Genomic DNA, 24,205 nt, shown 5'->3' on the forward strand with positions numbered 1-24,205 from the left:
TTTGAAGTGACTTTGAAGAACTTACTATTGACCTCTTCTCTCGTCCTTTAACCTCATGCTTTCTTCAAACAGTCTCTTTGATAGGAGTGGAAAAATCCAATTATTTTCTATGTTATAATCTTCCTTTAGGGTCCTTTTCACTGTGTGAGAATGGCAGGAAGGGAAATGGAAATGCTTTTCTTCTGGCCTGGTTTTCTGTGTAGTTAGTCTCCTCCATTACTGATGCCTTTTCCTGCATATAGACAGCAAATATACTGTCCTGTTGGCAGAGACCATAAAGTTAATGAAATGGCTATACGTATCCATGCTAAGCACCTTTTTTGTTGGGAAAGACCCTGGAATTTTTTTTTCCTCTTCCAAACTTAAAACTTTACTTTTTCTGACATTAAAAAAACAAGACTGATAAAATGAATACCTAATGAGTATTGTATATGAAATTGGGAATCTCTTTTTAAAAAAACTTACTTTTCAAGTATATAATAAGTTTCAGTGTGCTAATATTCAAGCTGTCCTCATCTTTTTCCTTCTGAACTTCCTTTTGTTTGTTTCTGTGCATCTTTTAAAATGCTTTAATAACCCTTTCTGCCATTTTTTTTGGATAGTACTATTGCTAACCCTTATCTTTCCCCCAACATTCCTCCTCAAATTTGCATAATTAACAAAACAAATACATCTGTTGTCCACATCCAGAACTGTATGTCTCATTTTGTATCTTGAGACCTCCTTGTTAGGAGGTGACTAGCATGCTTCATCATTTGTAGTGAAGGTTGGTCATTTCATTGTTAAAATTTCTTAAATCTTTGAAAGCTGATTCTCTTTGCAGTGCAGTTATAAATAGTTCTCCTGATTCTTCCCACTTAACTCTGTATCAATTACACTAGTCTATCTTAGTTTCTCTGAAAACTGTCTCTTTATTGTTTCTTTTTTATTTGTTTCTTTTCTTTCTTTCTTTTTTTTGGCTAGGCAGTGGGGTTAAGTGACTAGCCTAGGGTCATACAGTTATAGTAAGTGTCAAGTGTTTGAGGTTGGATTTGAACTCAGGTCCTCTTGACTCCAGGACTGGTGCTCTATCCACTTTACCACCTAGCTGCCCCCTCTTTATTGTTTCTTACGGCGCATTAATATGCCATTACTTTGCCACTCTGAAGCCTTTATTCAGGAAGAATTGGAAGGAAACTTAGCTAATAACCCTTTCCTATTGTTCACTTCATCTAAATTCTTCCTTTCCCCTATTTCCTGGCAGAAGCACGCAGCTTAATGCAAAGCACCATCCTCTGTTGAGTTCCCTTGCTCAACTTTCTGTATCTTAAAAAAGTAGATCAAATTACGTATGGTTGGCCAAACTTCTGCAGCCTTCTCTGTCTAGTTCGCATCAATTTAAAAATCTTTGGGGCAGCCAGGTGGCACAGTGGATAGAATACCAACCCTGGAGTCAAGAGGACCTGAGTTCAAATCCGGCCTCAGGCACATAATACTTACTAGCTATGTGACACTGGACAAGACATTTAACCTCAATTACCTGACCAATAAATAAATAAAATACTGTGCATGACTTATTGTCTTTGCCATGTCAGCAGTACTTTCTAGAAGTAGTTTGGTTGGACTGCTGATTTTGCCTTGTGTATGACAGGGCTCTGTTGTGGCACAGTTTTGCTCTCCTGAATCACAGCCAATGATGTGTACAGGGAAAATTTCTTGGGAGTTTCATTATAAAGATATGCTGTTATGTGGCATGTTAAAAATCTGTTTCCTGAGTAACTTGAATTTTTATTCAACTCAAGTCAGCAGGCATGTATTAATCTCATATTCTGTGTGTTATCAGGCACTGTGCTGCCTAGTTGCTATAAAGGCAGGTCCCTGGCCTTTCTACAGTTCAGCAGCTGAACTGTGTGCGCTACAGCTATCCAAGCCTATTGAATAAGAAAGCAACCTTGAGACATTGACAAAGGGAAGAGTACTGGGTTTTGCCTCAGTGGGCTTACTTCTGTGATTTTTTTTTAAAATCTTTTTGAAGCCATTCCTTTCTCTTCTCTCCACTTAAATTTTCTTCCTCTCACCTCTTCCAGCTTAAACCACTGAATCCATAAGTATTGACTGAGCACCGACTGTGTGCCCAATATTATGTGAATACCATTGGAGATTCAAAAGAAGACATGTGGCCTTTGCCCTAAAGGGGTTGGATTTTAAATTAATGAGAACTCAACAGAGGATGACTGGCTGAGTTTGATCAGCCATATATGGCTGGTCATATACATTTTATTTCATCTACATTTTAAAATACAGAGAGTTGAGCAAGGGAGCTCAACAGAGGATGGTGTTTTCCATTAAGCTGCATGCTTCTGTCAGGAAGTAGGGGAAAAGAAGAGTTTAGATGAAGTGTGTGATATGAGAAAACTAGCTAACTTTCCAGTTCTTCCTGAATAAGTGTTTCAGAGTGGCAGAGTATTTGCTCAATGAAATATTTCCTTCCCCATCCTCCACACCAGTTGGGGAGAGCAATGAGGAGGATAGTTTGACTAGAGCAAAGAGTGTGTGTTTGAGAATAGTGGAAAATAAAGTTAGATAAATGAATCAATAAATAAGGTGGAGGCTAGATTATGAAGAGCCTTAAAAGCCAAGCTGAGATGTGTGGAGTTCTTATAATAGGGCACAGTTGTAAGTTTTTAAGCTAGAAAGGAACATGATGAAAGAGTTTTTAAGAGCTTAACCTGTCAGGGTAGAGGATACATAGGGTTAGAAAGAGACTGGACCCAGGGATGCCACCTATTGTAGGGAATCCTGGTGTGAGGTGTTGGTGACAGTGACAATGGAGAGGAAAGGACTAGTGACCAGGGGTGGGGAACCTGTGGCCTTGAGGTCACAAGTACGGCCCTTTGAATCCAAACTTCACAGAACAAATGAAATGTCCCCACCCCTGGACTAGTTTAAGAGAGTTTGAAACTTCCCTCATCACTTCCTATGATAGTTTGACCTGAAATGTGGCAGTGAGTAAGATCTTGTGAGCAAAGCTGGGGTCCTAACTCTGAGAACCTGTTGCTGATACTCAGGGATCATTCTCTCCTCCAAACTTTTGCGGCCTTTACTATTTATACCATGTATTCAGCACCTATCAAATGCTACCTTGTGTTGTTGTCTTTTTACAGATATTGTATAACTCTCCCAACTATATTGTGAGTGCTTTGAGGGAAATAGACCATATCTCATACTTCCACATATCCTTAATGCAACACACATTCCCTCATACAAAGCAGGTACTTTGCTGCTGCTGTGTAGATTTTCACTCTGAAACCTTAGGCAGTTCCTCAGAAGATTGGCTGGAAAAACCATATTGGTATAGTTTCTGCCTACCCATTCTCCACTCCTATTGTAGACATATGGTAACTTTCTGGACCTGGGAAGCAGGTTTTACTGCCTTAAGTCCCATGGCTTTTGTTTATGCATCAAAACTGGATCCTTCTAAACCTTGTGATGCCTTTTTAAAAAAATCACTTGATGATGACTCATTGCTGAGCTGCTCAAAAACCAGCAATCATTGGTTCCTTTTTGAGGTACAAGGGGGAAGAAAGATAAGGGGAATGGCCTAAGAAAAGATATTTTAAAAACACAAACATCAGGGAATTCAGCCCACTGAGACAAAACTCCTTACTTTTCCTCTTGTTAATGTGTCAAGGCAACTTCCTTCTCTTGGGTGTCTGAGGCACTGAGCTGTAAAAAGACCACAAACTTCTCTTAATGCTTCTTTTTAGCACAGGCTTGCCCAGCCTGTTGTAAGGAGTTGCATTAGTTCCTCTACTAATTGTTGAAAGAGCTCCAGAATAGCTCACCTGAAATGACTAGCATTTAGTTTCTTCTCCTGCTACCCTTGGCAGCAGCTACCTAGAGAAAAGTGTTGAGGCCACTGGCACAGGATCCAGAGAAAAGAGGGAAGCTGGGCTTAGAAAAAGGCATTGGAGTGTATGTGTTGTAGTATATATGATACAGCACAGGATGAAGGACTACTGTCCACTTGTGCTCTTCATCCCTGCCCCTCCCAGGATCTCTACAGCCTCCTGGACCTTGCTCTGGAAAAATAAAAAAAGACATGTACTATAAATAAACTAAAATACCTCCCTTCCCTTGACCCTCAGGCTACCCATTTCACTTTTCCCTGTCACTGCCAAATTTAACAAAGGAGTAGCCTCCATTCACTTCTTCCCACGATCCACTTCTCATTCAACTCCTTTCGATCTGGATTCTTCCATCAACATTCTGCTGAAACCGTTCCATTTTGTGGCACCATTTGACCTCCTCATTGCCAGGTCTCATCACCTTTTCAGTGTTCATTGTCCTTGACTTGTGTGTAGTATTCAAACTGTTGGCCATCACCTGTCTTGTTGAAGGTTTCTCTTGGCTTTTGGGACACAGGGCTTGCTTCAGTCTCTCCCCACCTTTCTGGCTATTGTCTTTATCCATGGTTCCACTTCTTTGTCCTGATCTGTTGCATCTTTGACTCTTTTTTGTCTTCACCCGCTTCCTTGGCATTCTCCCGCGCTCTCTTGGCTTCATTTCTGGCCAGTAAGCAGATGACTCTCAAAATCCAGACCGATATTTTCCATTACCTACTAGACATTTGCATCTGGACAGCCTATAAGCATCTCGAACTGAAAATGGCTAGAAGTGAACTCTTCATCCTTCCCTGATGATTTCTCTGCTTATGTTAATAGTATAATTTTCCTGGTTACCTGTGCTTATAATCTTTACTTCGTCTTTAACGTTCAGCAAGTGGCTAACTAATGTTGATTCTACTTCTGCAATTTCTCTGACATTCACTCTTTCAGCTCCCTGTAACCTAGCATACTGTAGTAGTTTCCTACTGTGTCTCCCCACCCCCCCTAACTCTCCCCATTCCAGCCTTTCCCACACCCCATTGCCAGAATAATCTTCCTGATCCTCGGCTTTGATTACATCATCCCTCCCCACAACCCTGCTCAGAAAACTTTCAGTGGTTCCAGTTGCATACAGAACAAATTCCAGACTGGCTTCAGCCTACGTTATCTCACATAATACCCTTCTATGCTCTTTATGCCTCCCAAACTAGGCTCCTCCCTATCTCTGAAATAGCCCTTGTTTTCCTGCCTCTGTCTTTTTAATTCCTAATAGTTAAAATCTTCAAGCCCCAAATCTCATCTCTTCCTGTTAAACTGCTATTTATCCTTTAAGACCCAACTTAGTTGATACCTCCTCCATGAAGCCATCCTTGATTCCCTCCCCCCCTTCCCAAGATGGGAATGAAGAGTTCTTCCTATGGACCGTCAGAGTACCTTGTTTACTTTTCTTATGTATTAGTATATTCTATTTTCATATATATGTGTTATCTTTCCTATTAGAGTATAGAATCCTTGAGAGAAGCAACTGAGTCTCATTTGTCTTTGTGTCTGAACATTTACCCTTGGACATAGTAATGGATTTGGACCTTTTAAAAATTTTTTTAAATTATTTATTTATTTTTAGTTTTCAATATTCACTTCCATAAGATTTTGAGTTCCAGATTTTTTTCCCCATCCCTCCCTTCCCCCCACCCCAAGATGGCATGCAATTTGATATAGGCTCTATATATACATTCATAATAAACACATTTCCACATTAGTCATGTTGTGAAAGAAGAACCAGAACAAAAAGGGAAAACCACGAGAAAGGAAAAAAAGAGTAAATAATATGCTTTGATCTACATTCAGACTCCATAGTTCTTTCTCTGGATATGGATAGCATTTTCCACCTTGAGTCTTTTGGAGTTGTCTTACATCCTTGCATTGCTGAGAAGAGCTAAATCTATCAAAGTTAGTTATCACACAGCGTGGCTGTTACTGTGTACAACATTCTCATGGTTCTGCTTACTTCAGTCAGCATCAGACCACACAAGTCCTTCCAGGTTTTTCTGAAGTCTGCTTACTCATCATTTCTTATAGCATAATAGTGTTCCATTACATTCATATACCACAACTCATTCAGCCATTCCCCAACTGATGAGCATCCCCTCAATTTCCAAGTCTTTGCCACCACAAAAAGTTACTATAAATATTTTTGTACATGTGGGTCCTTTTCCCATTTGTATTTCCCTCTTTGGGATACAGACTTAGAAGTGGTATTGCTGGGTCAAATGGTAGGATTTGGACTATGATATGCTTAATAAAGGCTTGGTAAAATTGAAAAGAATGTCACCTAGCAAAAATGAATGAATTCCAATTTATAGTCCCAGTTATGGAGGCCAGCATGATGTGCCTCAACTCCTGATTCTGCCATTAGCTGCCAGTGTGACCTTGGGCAAGTCACTTCTCAATCAGTCTGTCAATAGGTAAACATTATTAAGCACCTACTATGTGAAATGCACTGTGCACTCTGGGAATACAAAAAGAGACAAAAGACTGTCCCTATCCTTAAGGATCTAATGGGGGAGACAGCAGGCAAACAATTATACAAAGCAAGCTATGCAGGGTAAATAGGAAATAATTAGCAGAAGGAAGGTTTAGAATTAAGAAGGATTGGGAAAGTCTTTCTGTAAAAGATGGGATTTTAGTTGGGACTTATTCTGGGCCTTGGGTTTTTTTTTCCTATGAGGAGATTCAACTACATGATCTCAGTGTTCCTTCCAGGCTAAAAAATGACAAGATTTTCTAGTCAGTTTTCATGAAAGCCAAACAGGATCAGGAAGTTGAAAACACTGGCCAAATTCTGGTTGTGAAATTATCTGTCATTATAATACAGATCAGAAATTACATCAAATTTTAGGACAGATATCACATGTCTGTCTTATGCCAGCCTTCAGTTCCTTCAATTTCTACAGGTAATCTTGAGGTGACCACTTCAGATTCAGTGGTAGTAATTATTATTCTCCTCCACCAAAAAAAAAATACCTCATATATTACACACACTAAAGTGTGTTTGCGTGAGGGAATGAATCACATACACACATTTTCTCCCCCAATAACTTTCATTAGAGAGAAAGAGGGAGAGAAAAGGGAGAGGGGAGAGGTTAAGGGGTGGAATGGAAGGGAATGACTCAGACTTTTTGGTTGAATCGTATTGAATCAGTTCCTCTGTTATTTAGCAGTTAGTTCATAATCTGTGCTAGCCATCAGTTTGTGTGGCATTCTGAGAAGGTTTGTGGGTAGGGGGTCACAGTTTTCCCTGGGAGGACTAGGTCAGTAGAGCTAGTGATTACAAATTACCAGGAGGGTAATTGCCATGAGGCAGTCTTTCCAGTGCCGGCATTTTCTCAGACTTTAGAAATCCACATATTTGCTTGGAAACAAGTTTAAGTTGAGGAATAAATGAATGTTTCGAGGTGTTTGGAGGCTCACAGAATCACAAGTTGCTACATCTAGAAAGGGACTTCAAAGATGAAGAACCTGTGGTCCAAAGAATTGTAAAGATTTGCCCAAATGTCTGATTAGTGGGAGAGCCTGGATTTTGAATCCAGGTTTCCTGACTCCCAGTCCTGGGCTCTTTCCACTATAGCTTGCTTGCTCATATACAAAGGTACGGTGAGAATACTTGTAAAAGTGCTTTGTAAACCTTAAAACATTTTTTTAAAGTTAGCTGTTGTTACTATTATTGTTTATGAAAACTCATCCCTTTACCCTTCACTCTGCAGTGATTCCTCAGTGTCAGTATAACATAGACAAGTGTGTGGCTGTGGTGTGAGCTGACTCATAGAATCTCACAACCAAGACTTGGAAGGGACCTCAGATCATTCAGCCCATCCCTTCATCCCTGGTCATCCGTATTCCTCTTGGGTTCAGTGGCGGGGGGCTAACTAGCGAGGGGAGCCCATTCATTCTGTGCTGTATGGTCTGTATTGCTAGTTTTGTCTTCATTGTGCTGAAAGCTGTGACTCATTGAACACCTGGTGGAGCTTCCGCTCATGGCTATTAGTCTTGCTTTTTCAACGAGTCAGAATAAGCCTGCTTCTTCTATGTGGCAGCCCACAAACAATCATTTCTGGGCATGCAAATAATTTGTATTTGACAAATGGCTTTAAATGTTAAGATCTTTCATTTGCTCTTTCTCTGGACTCCTTTTTTAGGCTGGGGTGATTCAATAGGAACTCCAACAGAACGGGGAATGACCTATGATGCGTTACATGTTTTTGACTGGATAAAAGCAAGAAGTGGTTACAATCCTGTGTATATTTGGGGCCATTCACTGGGCACTGGGTAAGATTTCCATTCACCTGGCATTTAATTGCCTTTGGAAGGGGAAATTGGGGGGAGGGTGTAATCTTTAAATTATTGACCTGTCCAAGTCTATAGCTCAAGCCCTTTTTCTATGAGCGTTTCTGAAGCTTATCCCTAGATATTTTCCATTGTATCATTAAACACATTAGAATTAAAGTATTTATCCCTATATTATCCATTATTCACAGATGAGGAAGCTGAGGCAGATACAGGTTAAGTGCCCTGGGTCACAGAGCTAGTAAGTATTTGAGGCTACATTTGAACTTAGGCATTCCTTACTTCAGGTCTAATAGTCTATCCACTAGCTGCCTCATCACTATTCAATCTATCAAAAAAGCTTTTATTAAGCACTTATTACTAGGTAGCAGGCATTCTGCAGAGGAGATAGAGAGGTAAAAACAGTTCCTGCCCTTAAGGGGCTCACATTTTAATGGAGGAGACAACATGTAAATAAGAAGATATAGACAAAGAAAATCTAGTGAGAATAGATGGGAGGTCATCTCAGAAGGGAAGGCCTCCTGATCAATTTGTGTTGTGTTGTGCATAAGTTGTACTTGGAGCCACAACTAGGTGCTCATCAGAAAGGCCAGGTCCTTGGGCGAAGTGGTCTGTACTGTTATGCTCCCTTTCATTCCGTAACTCCATGAGAGCCACCAATTCCTCCCTTCCCAAAAAAAGGCGAATTCCTTGAATACATTGCAGCTGGTTGGGGTAGGGTGCCACAGGATATGATACTCCATCTGATACTGTGATAACCTCCGTTAGAATGTGAGAGACATGCTAAACTTTTTCATATTGTATTTTCTGAAGGCTATAAAGAGGGTATGTTTGAAAAAACTTAAATACCAGCTAGAGGAGAATGAGAATCTAAATTGGGACTGCTATGCTGTCCTGCTCAAAAAACAGACGAACCATGTTCAAAATGGGCATCTTTCATTGGCTTCCCAATTTTTTATCAAAGATGGTCTTTGTACAGCCAAACCAGTGAGGTCTGGGTTCGATTGCAGACAAAGATAATCGTCTCCCTGCGTGTGCTGCCTGGGTTCAGAAAACATGCAACAAGGATAAATAAGGATAGATATTTACTGCATGTGCTGGGTTGGTGAAGACAATGTGCTTATCAGTGGCACTTTTTTCCAAGCAGTGAATCATGACTTTCTAAGTGGTCTCTCATGAGAAGTGGTCAATGTGCTTTCCTACGTCTGTTAATTGAAAGGGTGTTATTCCTTCCTGACAGGTTCAGTAGTAGAAGGCATTCTGTGGTCATTTAGGAAGTTGACTTACCCATTACCATCAAAAGTGTTCATCCATTCCCAAGGTGTGAGGTGAAGTGGGTCATTGCTGGAAGAGAGCTCAGCAGACACAGTCCACTGATGCAACCATTAGGAGTCATTGAAGGTCTGAGCCTCTCTGCAGGACCCCCAGGACTTTCTACCATTTGTATCTTTCTAAAAGGCCATGCTCAGTTCATAGGTCACCATTCTTCCTGAAAGGGCAGCACACGTTCCCAGCTGTCAAATTACAGCGTCCTTTCTTGGGGGAAAAAAAAAAACCTTGAAAAGAAGGTAGATTATCATTTCATTGATGGTGCTTTATGCCTGTCCTTTTAGTGGTTTAAACCATTCTTATCTTGATTAGGAAATAGAAAAGGATTAACTTTTATTTATAATTAATTTGCTTCCTTTTTTTTCTTTCTAGAGTTGCAACCAACTTAGTAAGGCGCTTATGTGAACGAGGTAAGAATGTCTAAGACCACTAGTAAGGCATTTAATGACCACCATAACTTTTCTGTGGCCATTGCAGAAGCATGTTACAAAATGTATGCTTGTCCCTAGTTCTGAAGACACATTGTATGCTTATTAAATAAGATAGCTTCCATTGAAGAGTTTTCTGTCAGAAGGTTTTCTATCACTAGGTCCTCCTGTCTCACCTGTTCCCTTTTTCTCAGGTTTGGGCACTCTGTTGAGGCTCCCCCTTTCCCCTCCCCCCCCACTTAATTTTTAGTATAAAGTAGGTATCTGTCACATGGATAGAATTGTGGTTATATTTTTTCGTTGGATCTGAAGTGCCGATTGGACCCTCCCTCTGCCCAATCTATTATGCATATTCCCCTTTAAGGTTCTCTTCCTCTTCAGCCTTCTTTTGACTTGATATATGAAATCTCAAGGCGCTGATTCTGTTTTTTGATAGCTCTAATCACTAGGACTTTTTCTCTTTATATCAAGCCGAAACCTAACTTTCTAGAAATTTCACTTTCTTAGATAACACCACAAACTTCCCAGTGGCATGTCAGTTCTACCCTGGCATATGAGTCACGAGCAAATGATTCAAGGCTCTTAGAGACTTTTTTTTTAAAGACAAAAACAAAACCAAACCAAACCCAAAAAGCTCCTCAGTGTTAGCTTCTCCTGCTGTAGGGTAGAGAATCTCTGATGCTGCTCATGTAGCCAAAAGCAGCTAATACTAAGTTTCACACCCATCCCTCCCTGTATTTACTTTCTAAGATAGCTCTGTACTAGGTGGAATCAGGTGTACTTGACTCCTCTCCCTTCCCCCCTGTCTGTAAATAATTACTTTGAAAAAACAGCTGGAGCATGGGCTAAGACATGAGAAATGACTTGGAGATCTGGAATCTGTTTGACCCAATTGTTGTAAGTTGGATCGGTCTTTTGACTTCTCTGCCACTGTTACATGTGTGGCCTTGGGCAGATAACTCACTTCCCTTCCCTTCCTTCAGTGTTTTCATCCGTAGAATGGGGATCATCATGCTTACCCTACCCACTTTGGAGTTGGGAGGCTGTTGTGAGGATCATGGAATCTGAGTCACAGAGATTCACTGTCAAGTCCATAAACATTTATTTTTTGTAAAGCACTTTACCAATATTTCATTTGATCCTTACAACAACCTTGGAAGGTAGGTGCCATTATGATCCCTATTTTACAGTTGAGGAAACTGAGGCAGGGAGAGATGGTGATTTTCCAGGGTCACACAATAAGTGTCTGAATCTGGTTTTGAACTCAGGTTTTCCTGACTCCAAGCCTAGCACTCTGTTCACAGCACCACCTTGCTGCCTCATCTAATCCCACTCATACCTGAAAAAGAAAAGGTTGCAGACAAATTTTAGATCAAAGTAAGGAAAAATTTCAGAACAACAAAAGCTGTCCAACAGAAGCAGTTCTTTCTCATAAGCTGTGAGTAGTCAGCCATTCTTTGCTCAAAGACCTTTGGTGAGGGGGAAATCAGCTGTTCCCTGAGCCCTTTCTTTTGGATACCTCTCTTGTTTGGAAACTTTACTTGCACCCTTTGGAAATCTGCCTTTTGGTAGCATCTGCCCATTGCTTTCTTCCTCCCAGGGCCAAACAGAACAAGTCTAATCCTTCTTGCATATGATAATCTTTAAATACTTGGAAGATGTTTATCTCTTTACCTCTCCTGGCAAAACATCCCTAGTTCCTTCTTGTGACATGACCTCAAGGCCCTTGGTTACCCTCCTCCAGACACTTCCACTTACCAGTGTCTTTCCTGAAATGTGTGGCCCAGGGGCAGCTGGATGGCACAGTGGATAGAGCATCAGCCCTGAAGTCAGGAGGACCTGAGTTCAAATGCAGCCTCAGACATATAACGCTCACTAGCTGTATGACTCTGGGCAAGTCACTAGCCAAAAAAAAAAAATGAGTATAAAATGTGTGGCCCAGAATTGAACAGTCCTCTAGATGTAGCTCAGCTAGGGCAGAGTGCAGTAGGACTATCACCTTCTTGTTCCTCAAAGCTGTACACGCCCTCGGTCACCCAGATCTGGCACACAGATTGATAACAGTGGAATGGGGTGGTTTCTGGACTAGTGCAGGCCTGGGTTTGCTCAGGGTGTGTCCGGGGTCATGTGCTTCTCACTCCTGTCATGCTTGAATGTCATACTGTTTTCAGTGGTGATTCGCCTCTTTCAGAGCCTTTTGATGAGGAGGTTGGATTAGTTATGAACTCTGAGGCCCTTTCCAGCTCTAAATCACTGCCCTAATGGGTCAGAGTCAACAGCAGAATGGAGCCATGGGCACTTAACTCTCAGAAGCTTTGTCTGGAAAGGAATTTTCTTAGATCCTTTTGGCACAGTTTTGGACAGGGTGGCATTCAAGGCCACTTAAAGATGACACCATTTTGCTAAGGCTTATTGCGTCATCATGTTTTCTTTTTCCCTCCCTTGTTTAGAAACTCCTCCAGACGCCCTCATATTGGAATCTCCATTTACAAACATACGTGAAGAAGCAAAAAGTCATCCATTTTCAGTGGCAAGTAGTGATTTTAAAATGGTTTCCTGGTTTCATTTTAAGCAGAGCCAACTCTATATTACTGGTGTGGAGCAAGATATAGAGTAAAAAATGTTCTTACACAGGTCATTCCAAAGGGGAAGGAGTCAAACCGCAAGAGAGACTTTTTACAGATACTATCCAACTGGTGTGAATTGCCTTGGCTCTTAGGAGACTTGACGATTTGTGCGCTCTTCAGAAATGGGGAGCTCAGTCTTTTGGCAATTTCCTTACTGAAATATTTATTTAAGAATTTAAAAGAAGGTCACGAGTGTTAGAAGATTGTTGTATTTGTTCTCTGAGCCCAGTTCTCTTCCCTTTGTCTTCACTTCCCATCCTGCCAAGTGTACATACTAGGTTATCTAGGATTAGAAACTGGAAGTTGTGAGTTTAAAAGGAAAGGTTCTTTGGGTTGGCCAGGCATATGAAATTGTGGGGAGACTAAGGACTATGCTTTGATCAGTACACACACACACACACACACACACACACACACACATGCACGTACTTGTGTATATATATCTATACATGTATGTATATGTATGTGTATATGGATATATACGTGTGTGTGTGTACAAACATATATACACACACGTATTGCTGGCTGTGACTAGAGAGTCCCACTGCTAATTTAATTTCTCTTGTTTGTCCCCTTTGCTTCCTTGAAATTCTTGAGTTCCTTCATATTTCCATATTTGGTTTGAGCTCTTGGAATGAAGGAAACTCTGGGGTTTCCCTCTGAATTGTGCTGTCACACAGGTGCATTGCTTGGGGCAGGGGCCATTTTAATCTTTATTTTTAAAATCTCCTTTTCCGCAGTATTTTGTGATTCACCTGTCCTTTGTAAAGAAAAGGACCTTGGGGCCCCTACTGTCTTCCTCTATGGAAAGCTATTGTTTGGCTTTAATTCTTTCATCTCCAAATTAAGTCCTAGCTTATATCACCAAAGTAGAAACTGACCTTGTTTGAAAGTCTGCCCCTGAAGCCAGATTTTTACAGACTGATAAGAATCACTGTGGTAGCATAGTCATAATCTTGTTATCTTTCCCCCTTGATACGAGAGACTTAGAGTAATAAGCATTTATTAAATGCTTATTTAAACTGTGCAAAGCTGCAGATAAAAAGCCAACACAGTCCCATATCTCTTAAGAATTTATACTCTACTTGACTTGAAGGCCCTGGGTGCTTAGGTGAGGGTGGGGAGATAATACAGAAAAAAGAAGAGGTTGGAAGTAGGACAAACCCACCCTATTGTATACCATTTTGCTCAATACTGGCTCTGTTGGAGGGATTTCTCATGGCTTTTTGTTTTGGTGAGTGGATGAGGCTGGAATTTGTTCTGTGAAGTTTGGATTCAGTGAAAGGGCTATACTTGAGGACCTAGAGGGCCACATGTGGCCTCGAGGCCACAGGTTCCCCACCACTGGTATAGAGATTGCTGGATTTAGAGTCAGAAGAGCTGGGTTCAAATTCTGAGTGTTACTTATGTATTTTTGTAAACATGTGTGACCTTGAGCAAATTTGTCTTTATTCAACCTCTTGTTTTTAGTACCCTCCCATCAAAGGAAATATAAGCTCTTTGAGGTCAGGGGCTGTCTTCTGTCTCCAGCCTTATGTATGTAGAGCAAACACTGAACAATTATTGCTGAATTTCATTTCAATATTACAAAGTCTCTCTTTATGGGGGAAAAGTGCTAATAGGCATTAATTTTAAGACAGCTTAACACATTATTCCTCCTGTGAATATTTTCAATTTTAAAGGGAACCTTGGGCAAATTCAGATCAATAACTCTCTAATGGTATAATTTCCATTTCTGAATGACCTGGGTTAAAGAGAGAAGTTTGGGGATAAAGGAGACTTTCTCTTAATGACACTAGCCTACTTTCTTACTTATTTGGGCAGCCCTTGATGGGCATTAGAAGGATGATGTACTTAATGCAGCCATACCCATTAAAAATGGCCTTTAGCTATCTTTGCTGAGGTACAAGCAAGACAAATGGAGAAGTAGATGTGAATCTCTTTGTATTTGCATCATTTTTCACATCCTCAATGAGTTTATTCATTAATGACCCCTTTGGAGCATGTGTTACTCAAACTAAATTGGAAGTGCCTATTTTGACTTTTTCATTCCATTTCAGTTGAGTAGAGGTTTACTTATGGGGTGCAGAACTGGGCTGGGTAGGGGGCCCTGCAGAAGATACAAGGTTTAGATAGACATGCGCCCTGCACCTAGTGAGCTTTCAGGTGGAGAGGGCAGTCCACAAGTAATATATGAGAGGTGTGAAGTCTGAGGAGAAAGGTCATTGCTGCCAGGGGGAAATGGAGAAAGGCACCATGCAAGAGGAGGGACATTGGAATCGCCTTTAAGGGATGGGTGGGAATGCAGTCGAAGGTGGGAGGGAGGGTGTTCCCAGGGCGTAGGTACCACAGAAGCTGGACAATGGGGCACGTGCAGAGGCCAGCTGCTTGTGCAAGTTGTGTTGGAATATAGGAAGCCCTGAAGGGCGGCAGACGAGAGGGTGCTAGGAAGGAGAAGAGGGGATTTTGTTATACACATCTGGCAATTCTGTCTTTTCTGTGTCTACAGGTCTACCGATACTTTCCTGGATTTGATTGGTTCTTCCTCGACCCCATCACTAGTAATGGGATTAAATTTGCAAATGACGAAAAGTAAGTGGCCGTTCTTTGCTCTGAAGCTTTCTTTCCTTCAGCGTATCTCCTGGGCAAAGGAAGTGTGTTGGGAGGAAAGCTGAAGTGTATGGTCTTTTACTACCAACTGAATAATAAGGCAGTTCTTTATCAGGCAGAAGCCCCAACTTTTCACATGCTCTGGGTCTGTAATGGGAGTGTTTTAAAATCTCAGTATATTTTGCATTCCAGGTGGGTCCATGGAGTGTCACCAAATCTTTACTTTTTTTTTTCCTATTCCAGAATTCACATTTTAGTATGACTAATAAACTCACAGACATGTGCTTTAAAGAATGAGAGGGGGATTACAACTGTCTTTTGTGCAGCTAGGTAGTACAGTGAATGAGTGCCAGGCTTGGAGTCAGGAAGGCTCATCCTCCTGAGTTCAGATCTGGCCTCATACACTTACTAGCCATGTGACCCCAGGCAAGTCACTTTGCCCAGTCTGCCTCAGTTTCCTCATCTGTAAAATGAACTGGGGAAGGAAATAGCAAACCATTCCAGTATCTTTGCCAAGAAAATCCCAAATGGGGTCATGAAGAGTTGGACGTGACTGAAAAATGATTGAACAGCAACAAATAGCTCCTTACATAGTAGCAGAGGCAAAGCATGCTGGGCTTAGATGGGGGGAAGACCCTGGGTTCAGATCCCACCTGTGACACTTCCTAGCTGTTTGGTTCTGTCAAGTTATTTAACCTCATTGTCCCGCAGGCACTTCCTACTTTACTACTAAGGCATAGACATTTGGATCTGTGCATTCCCAGAAAATAGTAGGTGTACGTAAATGAATTTACTTAAATTTTCAAAGTGTACCAAGGAGTACCTTGATTTGAATGAACCTGAGCTTTCAAAGTCCCAGTTTGGTCCTAAAGCCACCTTAGAGAATGAACCCAGTACCTAGTTAATTGCATTGCACACAGTAGGAGCTTAATAAATATTTGTTGAGTTGAAAGTGAATCACCATTCAGAGAAGAGACAAATTACATGATTCTTCACATTTATGAAATGTATCACAATAGAATTCTTTTAAATACCAATCTCCCCTCATGCCTTCTAAATGGTTTGATTTATATATTTTATTGTAGTCTATTTACTCAGTATTTTTGAGGACCACATCTATTCTGTAAAAAGAGGAGGCCCTGCAGTAAATATCCATATTTCATTTCTAAAAAAAAAATCATAGGGACTGATTTTGGTGAACATTTTTGACATGATGATAAAGAGCACAAACCGCTCAGCAAAGGTAGAAATTCCTTATTTTAAAAAGGACATAATAAAATAATATTGAATACATATGTAATCAATTTGCTTTGCAACCATATCCATTTAAATGAAATTCAATCTGTAAAACGCCCTAACTACTTTTTAGTTAGTCCCACTGTCTACATCAGTACTTTTGTGTATTTTTTCCCATTCACTTTCCTCTTGTATGGTCATAATTATTGTTTATTCTGTTTTTTCTGGCTCTGCATTATTCCATAAAGTTCTTTCCATGTTTCCTTTTAACACATACACTTGCCAATCTTAATGACATTGTAGTATTGTATTGCATTAATGTGCCAAATGTTATCCAGCCATTTCCCCTTTTGTTGGACATTTAAGTTATTTACTATTTGTTGCAATTATATGTACTTCCACTCTGATCTGAGAGTGGATAGTTCTTTGTTGTTGTTTTTGATAATATTTTGAAGGTATATTAAGTTAGAATTTCTTTATCAAACTTATGAAATCTATTTCATGTTCTCTTAAAACAAAAGAGAGATTTAACAAACACTATAATGTAGACCCCAATAGCATTACTGAAGCCAAAACGTCAAAATTCCCTTTCCCAAAGAGCCAAATACTTACAAGAGTGAATCTTTCCATGTCCTTTCCTTGTCCTGGTCACTAGGGGCTAGAATGCTTTCTTGTTTTTAGTATCTATAACTTTGCTGTTGTTCTCATTTCAGTGTGAAATACATATCATGCTCCTTGCTTATTCTTCATGCTGAAGATGACCCCATCGTGCCATTCCATCTAGGAAGAAAGGTATGTGGGCCTGGTTGGTAGGTTAAGGGAAGGTAAACTAGGCAGGTTATTTGAAAGAATACGGGTGCCTCAGGTAGTCAATAAAGTTACCTTTGCTACTTATTGATAAAGAGTGGAGAAGATCAGTGGATCCTGGGTTTAAAAGCTAGAAGGGTCTCAGAGGGCACTGAGACCAAGCCCATTATTTTTCAGGTGAGGAAAGTGGCTCAGGAGTGTTCAGTGACCTGCCCGGGGTCTCAGACGTAGCATTTGAAACCTACATCCTCTGACTCCAGCACCAGGTCTCTTTCCCCTGTACTACGTAGTTTCAAGGGACCATTGTATAAATGATGATGTGCTTTGAGCTACAGAAACTAGAAGTTGGGTTGCTCTGCTGTAGTTACTATGCCAGTGAGCAGATTCTTGTTTTTTTTCCTTTTTGGTGAGGCAGTCAGGGTTAAAGTGAGTGTCAAGTGTCTGAGGCCACATTTAAACTCGGCTCCTCCTGACTCCAAGGCTAGAGCTGTATCCACTGTGCCACCTAGCTGCCCCGAGTGAGCAGACTCTTAAAAAAGAAGATGAGGCTTTAGGGGAAACTGTTTTCACTAAAAGAGCAGCTATGTTTGGAATTGATGTTGGACTGGAAATGGGCCCTGCCTTCTCCCCAGGAACATCCAAGAAGAAAGTGAATGGAAATAAATAGAGAAAATTACTGATGTAGACTTAGTGGGAATAACTAAAAAGTAGGTTAGAACATTTTATGGATTAAATTTAATTTAAATGGATATTATGGCAAAGCAAATTTAATTGATTACATATATTCAATGTTATTTTACTATGTCCTTTTATAAATAAGGAATTTCTGCCTTTGCTAGATGGTTTATGGACTATGGAAAAGACAATGGATGTTAAGAGTTTGGTTAAAAAAATTGTATACACATATGTATCTATATGTGTGTATATCTATCTCTGTATCTTCAAGGAAATAATTGGCTGCTCGAGTGATAATTAAGAATAATTTAAGGGGCGGCTAGGTGGCACAGTGGATACAACTCTGGTCTTCGAGTCAGGAGGACCTGAGTTTAAATCCAGCCTCAGGCACTTGACATTTACTAGCTGTGTGACACTGGGCAAGTCACTTAACCCCGATTGCCTCACCAAGAAGTGAAAAAAAAATTTTTTTTAAAAATATTCATTTACAGATCAACATAACTGGTTCATTCACAAGGAAATCCAATTTTTATTGACAAGGCTGGGGCAGGCAAGAAGAATGTAATTACAGTGCTCTATGGCAGAAGAGCTTCCAATTTGTTGGCTAGAGGTGAAGGGGGGTTTAATTTAATCTCTGCTTTGTAAGTAAGTCATCGCCTGATGAGGTGAGATGGACCATGCTTTTAATACCTCAAGCCAATGGGTGTAATTCTTATACTCAGAGTCTGTGCTATTATCACAAGAATGACACCTCAGAGGTTTGGTCTTATGGCTAGTTCATGATCCCTCCCTCCCTGGAGGAGAGATGTTTCTAACAGGAAAGAGTTGATTCTGAAATGAAATGGAAGAAGACAGAGCAGACAGGCATCTTCTGTAAATGAAAAGGCAAGGTGCCATAGCTCCGAATGAAGAGCAGGCTTTATTATAATGATGTCAGTCCAGCTTTGAATTCTCTAAGGTTTTATCTTTCTTCCCCGGTGCCCAAGGCACTTCCAAAGATCCTCTGTGAAATGCTGAAGCACTCACTTCAAATGGTGCTTTGTCGGGCACTGTATGGAGCAAACTAAACAGACCCACGCTTTGTCCTTGAGCATTTAATGTAGGGGCAGACATGCTTGGGGTCATAGATGTAGAGCTGGAGGGGGCCTTGAAGGCCATCTCATTGGCCAGACCCCCTCATTTTACAGATGAAAAAGTGAGGCCAATGACAGACAAGTATCCAGCAAATACAGATTAAACACAACCACTGATATTAGAGGGGGAGCTGGAACTTAGAATAATACCAACTGTATACTAACAAGAATTATTCTCCTACTCTTGGGACTCTTTGGCAGGTGGGTAACAATGTGGAGAGTCTTTTGTTACACCACAGATAGTCAAATCAACCTTTCTTCTTGATCCTCAGCATTTCAGTGGAAATTGAAGGCATGTTGGAGAAACTGAGTCAGATACAAAAAGACTTTAAATGCTCTTCTGAAGACATTATAGCAGTTCACTAGCCGTGCTGGGAGTTTCTTGACTCCCATTTTAGTGTCCTCAGCAACAGGTTAAATTTCCTTCCCTGGACTTGATTGCTCTGTCTTACCTGTTGGGATGTGGTGTGATGGAAAGGAGTGAGTACTGATACGTTTGGATTTGATTCTTGGCTTTACTGCTTACTTAGCATAAGATGATTTCTAGAAATCATTATGCTGTCATATTTAGAATAGGTTAGGTATCTTCCTGTTTCCCAGGGAGGACAAATTCGGATGAATTAAGATGGTCATTCTGGGGAGTGCTTCCCAGAGAAATATACTTACTATATAATTAGGAAGTTCTGTTGTTCTTCATAACGTCATCGTTAACAGCATTGCAGGGCCTGGGAAGGTACTCGCCACTACCTACTGTCTCTTGAACAGGTATGTTACAAGTTCAGTTCCTGTGCTGTCGTGGCCTTACTCTTGTCTCATTTTCCGGTTCTCAGCTTTATAACATCGCCGCACCATCTCAGAGCTTCCGGGACTTCAAAGTCCAGTTTGTTCCGTTTCATAGGGACCTTGGCTACAGACACAAGTACATATACAAGAGTCCTGAACTACCTCGGATATTGAGGTGAGAGAAAACAATTGCAATAAGGTCTCTTCTCTGTTGACTTCAGGGTGCAGCCAGGCCAAGAAAGAAAACAGTGGGAGCCCATCTAGGGAGAGGGAAGAGGCAGCGTGTAGTGGGCCATGCCTGTTGTATGTAGTACGGTTACTAGCAAAATATATTTTCTGTTGTTTGGAATGTGATTGTGTTGGAATGTCATTGTCGGATTCTCATATATGATAACTAAAATAACTATAGCCATAATAGATTCACATTGTTCCCTCTCTCATTTGATCCCTATGGCAGTTCTGTGAGAGAAAAATCCCCATTTTACAACTGAGGAAACTCCTAACTGTAGAGATTGTGAAGTCCCTATAAAACAGCACAGCTAGTTAGTGGGACTAGAACCAAGGCCTCCTGGCTGACAGTTGAGCGTTCTTTCCATGGAACTTCATCTCTGCGGGTGAAAGACATCCAAGCAGCGAGATCTCCCAAAGATCCTCGTGGCGTGAGCGCCACACATAATTATTTAAGGTTTTCATGGGGTATTGGGGCCTGATGACTGGGGCGAGATATCCCTGTAGTGGGTACCTTTTTTGTCCTCTCTGAAGTGCCTGTGTGCGGCTGTCTGGCACTCAGGAAGAAGAGCGAGGAGAGATTTAATCCAAACAACTCCCAGAATGACTTACCCTGTTTTGTTTCACTCCCTCTCCTTTCCTGCTTCCCCTCTCTCCTGTCCTCTCCCTTCTTCCCTCCTGCTGTCCGCTCCTTTCCTCCCCATTTATTGTGTTCAGTCATGTCTGACTTTGTGACCCTGTGGGCAGTGCTGTCCATGGGGTTTTCTTGGCTTGCCATTTTCTTCTCCAATAGATTAAAGCAAATGGAGATTAAGTGACTTGCTCAGGGTCACACAGCTTGTGTCTGAGGTTGGATTTGAACTCGGGTTTGCTTGACTCCAGGCCCAGTGCTCTATCCACTGAGCCATCTAGCCACTTGCTCCACATGCAAGGTTTTTAGTTTCCTTCTCAGCCCTGACTGGATGTGCCTTTCTGCCCACACTTGATAGTGTAGGTGCCCTTTCCCTCTTTTGCTGTCTTTGCCAGCCTTTCCTCCTGGCCTCAGGCCATTTCCTGAAATGTGATGCTCCCCTCTGGCCACATTCCCGTGTCCACTCAGTGTGCTGGCCTCAGTATCAGGTACAGAAATTCAGTTCTGAGGTCGGAACATAGATCAAGAGAAATGCTGAGCCATCAGTGAAAAAGAACAGAACAGAATCTAGAGCTGATTGAGGCTGCAGGGCTGGCAGAGAAGGGGGATGGCAAAGGGACCAAAGACAAGTCTCAGGTGCCTTGTCTTAGCCCAGAAGCCTCCCCTTTCTTATGCCTGTTCTGCAAGCTTTTGATAAGTTTGTTCAGGCTGGCTCTGATTTGACTTTTGAAATGACTTGTTTTGTCTGGGTCCCCCCAAGGGAAAGAGCTAACAGTGGAGGTTGGTACCTTTTTAAAGCAACTTCATGCTCTGTAACAACTAGAAAGTGGAAATGAAATTTCCTCTTCCCCTAGCTCCCTTCATCAGCTTACCAGGAAGCATTGACACATAGGTCATTTGACCCACAGACCTTTATGGTTTAAATTTTCCTGGAACTTGTTTCCAGAAGAGGTGGAACATCCTGGGCTTGAATTTTATTTAAAGCTTAAACCAGTTCAGTAAGGAGTCTGAAGATTTCAAAAGTCAAAGTAATTTCTTATGGAAGTCTGGATTTCTTTGTTAGCTGCCATCCAGCCCCATGTGATGTTATTTATGGAGGCATACCCTGAAAAGGGAAGGGAAGAAGCATTAAAAAGCTCCTGCTGTGTGCTAGGCACTGTGCTAAGGACCCTGTGAGCTAGGTGCTATTATTACCACCATTTTACAGTTGAGGAAGCAGGAAGGCAGAGTTTAAGTGACTTGCCCAGAGTCTGAGGCCAGACATTTGAACTTAGCTCTCCCTGACTCCAGGCCAGCGCTCTGTGTACTTAGTCACCAGCTCCCTTTTTTCTGGTTAACACCTGAACTCGATTGCCTTGTATTTGTCTCATAGACTGTTTTCCTTTGGTCTAGGGAATTCCTGGGAAAACCAGAACATGAGCATCATCATGAGCTGCACCACTGAGGACTGGCTGCGTGAAAGCATGAAGATCTCTTTCCCCCCGATCTTTTCTTTTCCTTTGGATCAGTCCACAATCCTGGAAACCGTCAGCAGCAGACGAGTCTAGCACTCCAGCATCCACATTGCTCAGGAACCCTGGCTTGTCATCAGGCTTGCCCATGGAGGGGACTCAAAATGATATTAGTTGGTAGGAGTGGGAGCAACTCAGTGTGAGCCCGAGGGACCCAAGGATCCCACCAAGTAGCTGAAAATGTGAACCTTTCTTGGAAATGTAGAGGGGACGGATGGCATGGTTTCTCTCCACCCCACAACTTGAGCTTTCTCTTAAGCATACGTTGGCCACGGTGGACCTGCCATAACTTGGTTGATCCTGCTTCTGTCTTGCTTTTTGGTGGCTATTTTTTTTTATTATGGAGACTTTGTTCCCTACTCACTTCTACAAGTTCAACTGTTACTCAAGAAGGCGAAAGGGACTCTTGCTGTCTCAAAACAAGGACTTCAACCTCTTAACTGAAGGGAGTGGTAGGTGGAGACTTGAAAATGAAGGATTTATTTAGGGTTCTTCCTGTCTCTCCCTAGTACACCCATAATGAACTTTGGATGGTTTATTATTATTTCTCACCCTAGGCATACTTGCACTCCATGGCCACCATTCTCTTCTCTTGGTGGTACTTTTGCTAATTCACGAGACTTATTATGGTGATTATTATTTGTACTTCTCCCAATTCATTTCTCCTCCATTTCTCTCTCTCATCCTTTTAACTAACCTCAGTCTAAACTAAGCATTTATTTAAAAATAAAATAGTGGTGGTGATCTGTCTTCCTTTTTCTCTGCAAAACTAGAAAAATCAACCACACTAAGCACTTTGAGGCAGAAAAGTTTGTACCTTGAACAACTTCCGTGAGACTACTTTGCTCTGTGGTTTTAGCTACAAGATTTAAAGGCAGAGCGAGTTTTCCCAGCTTAGTGCTGTCTACTTAAAAAAGCTGGGGCAGAATTTGGCTAGTGAATGTGAATGGAGTTTCCTGATGTCTTCCTTCTCTGGCCTTAGGCAAGACTCAGTCCCCTAATTCAGATACATAGGACCACTCTCTATGGGGAAGGCTGTCCTGCAGTGGGATAGGAACATTCCAGATCGCACATCAGGTTTCCATGTCTTTGCATTTCTGGTCCCAAGGTGAAACCTTTGTAGCCTTAGGCACAGAAAGCCCATTCCTGCAGTTGTATATCGAGTAGCATGAGCACATAAGCATGCAGGGGAGTTCTAGCTACAGGTGCCTAATGTCTATTTTTAATGAATTTTATGCCGTAAAAAAGATGGAGTATAGTTAGTTTTGGCCCGTGTTACTTAGGAGCTGTGTGCCACTGAAATGCTACTTACTGGAGTTATTTATTGCACTGATAGATGTACCATTTGGCTTTTTTTGTACAACCAAATCAACATTCCATGAGATGCTGTTGCTTTCATTAGACACCCATTAAATATAATTCAACCTTAAATGAGAATGTTGTCAATCTTCCCCAATTAACAAAAGATCAGATGCTCCAAAGCATGAACCTGATACTGTTTGTTTGTCACCTACAGTTCCAATCATTAGGCCAGTATTGTGTAGTGAACTTTAAAGTAAAATCTCTCAAAGGAAAAAAAATGCATAATTTTAATAAAGTTGCCTTTGGATCACTCCATTGCTGACTCTGCCTATTTTGTGCTTCAGTGTTAAATACACATCTGTTTAATTTCTAGGTTCCATTCTATCTTAGGCCTCCCCACCCTGGGTTGTTCCAAAGTACCTGCTATAATACCTCATGGGAACAGGCTTAATTCCTTAGGCCCTTTTAGTGTCTGTGGGGTTCCTGAATCTTGATTTACTATCAGCACACTGGACTTGTGTGGAAGAGGGCTTATTTTATTTTGGGGGCCCCAGTACAAGCCATTTCCAGGCCAGAAGCATCAATCTACCACTAGTCTACCTCGTGGGGATTTAAATTAAAGTAATTCTTGTGTTACAGTCATGTCCTACAGACAGCGTGACTGTGAATAGAGAAAAGGGGACAGAGGTTGTGGC

The 24,205-nt window shown here is 41.3% G+C and overlaps 1 protein-coding gene across 2 annotated transcripts in view; it reads left to right on the top strand.

Moving 5' to 3' along the window:
- Nucleotides 1–23,825, top strand: part of ABHD12 (abhydrolase domain containing 12, lysophospholipase) — a 137,197-nt gene extending 113,372 nt beyond the window's left edge. For both annotated transcript variants that reach the window (XM_020987356.2, XM_020987350.2), the window contains exons 7-13: nucleotides 8,063–8,192; nucleotides 9,912–9,949; nucleotides 12,418–12,497; nucleotides 15,104–15,186; nucleotides 17,154–17,232; nucleotides 19,886–20,013; nucleotides 22,090–23,825. In XM_020987356.2, the coding sequence (XP_020843015.1) occupies nucleotides 8,063–8,192; nucleotides 9,912–9,949; nucleotides 12,418–12,497; nucleotides 15,104–15,186; nucleotides 17,154–17,232; nucleotides 19,886–20,013; nucleotides 22,090–22,141 (590 nt within the window). In that variant the 3' untranslated portion in view covers nucleotides 22,142–23,825. The remainder of the gene's footprint in view (nucleotides 1–8,062; nucleotides 8,193–9,911; nucleotides 9,950–12,417; nucleotides 12,498–15,103; nucleotides 15,187–17,153; nucleotides 17,233–19,885; nucleotides 20,014–22,089) is intronic.
- Nucleotides 23,826–24,205: the final 380 nt, after the last annotated feature.

Source organism: Phascolarctos cinereus, unplaced genomic scaffold (assembly GCF_003287225.1).
Source record: "Phascolarctos cinereus isolate Bilbo 61053 unplaced genomic scaffold, phaCin_HiC Scaffold_2;HRSCAF=192, whole genome shotgun sequence".
In the NCBI taxonomy this organism is placed as follows: Eukaryota; Metazoa; Chordata; class Mammalia; order Diprotodontia; family Phascolarctidae; genus Phascolarctos; species Phascolarctos cinereus.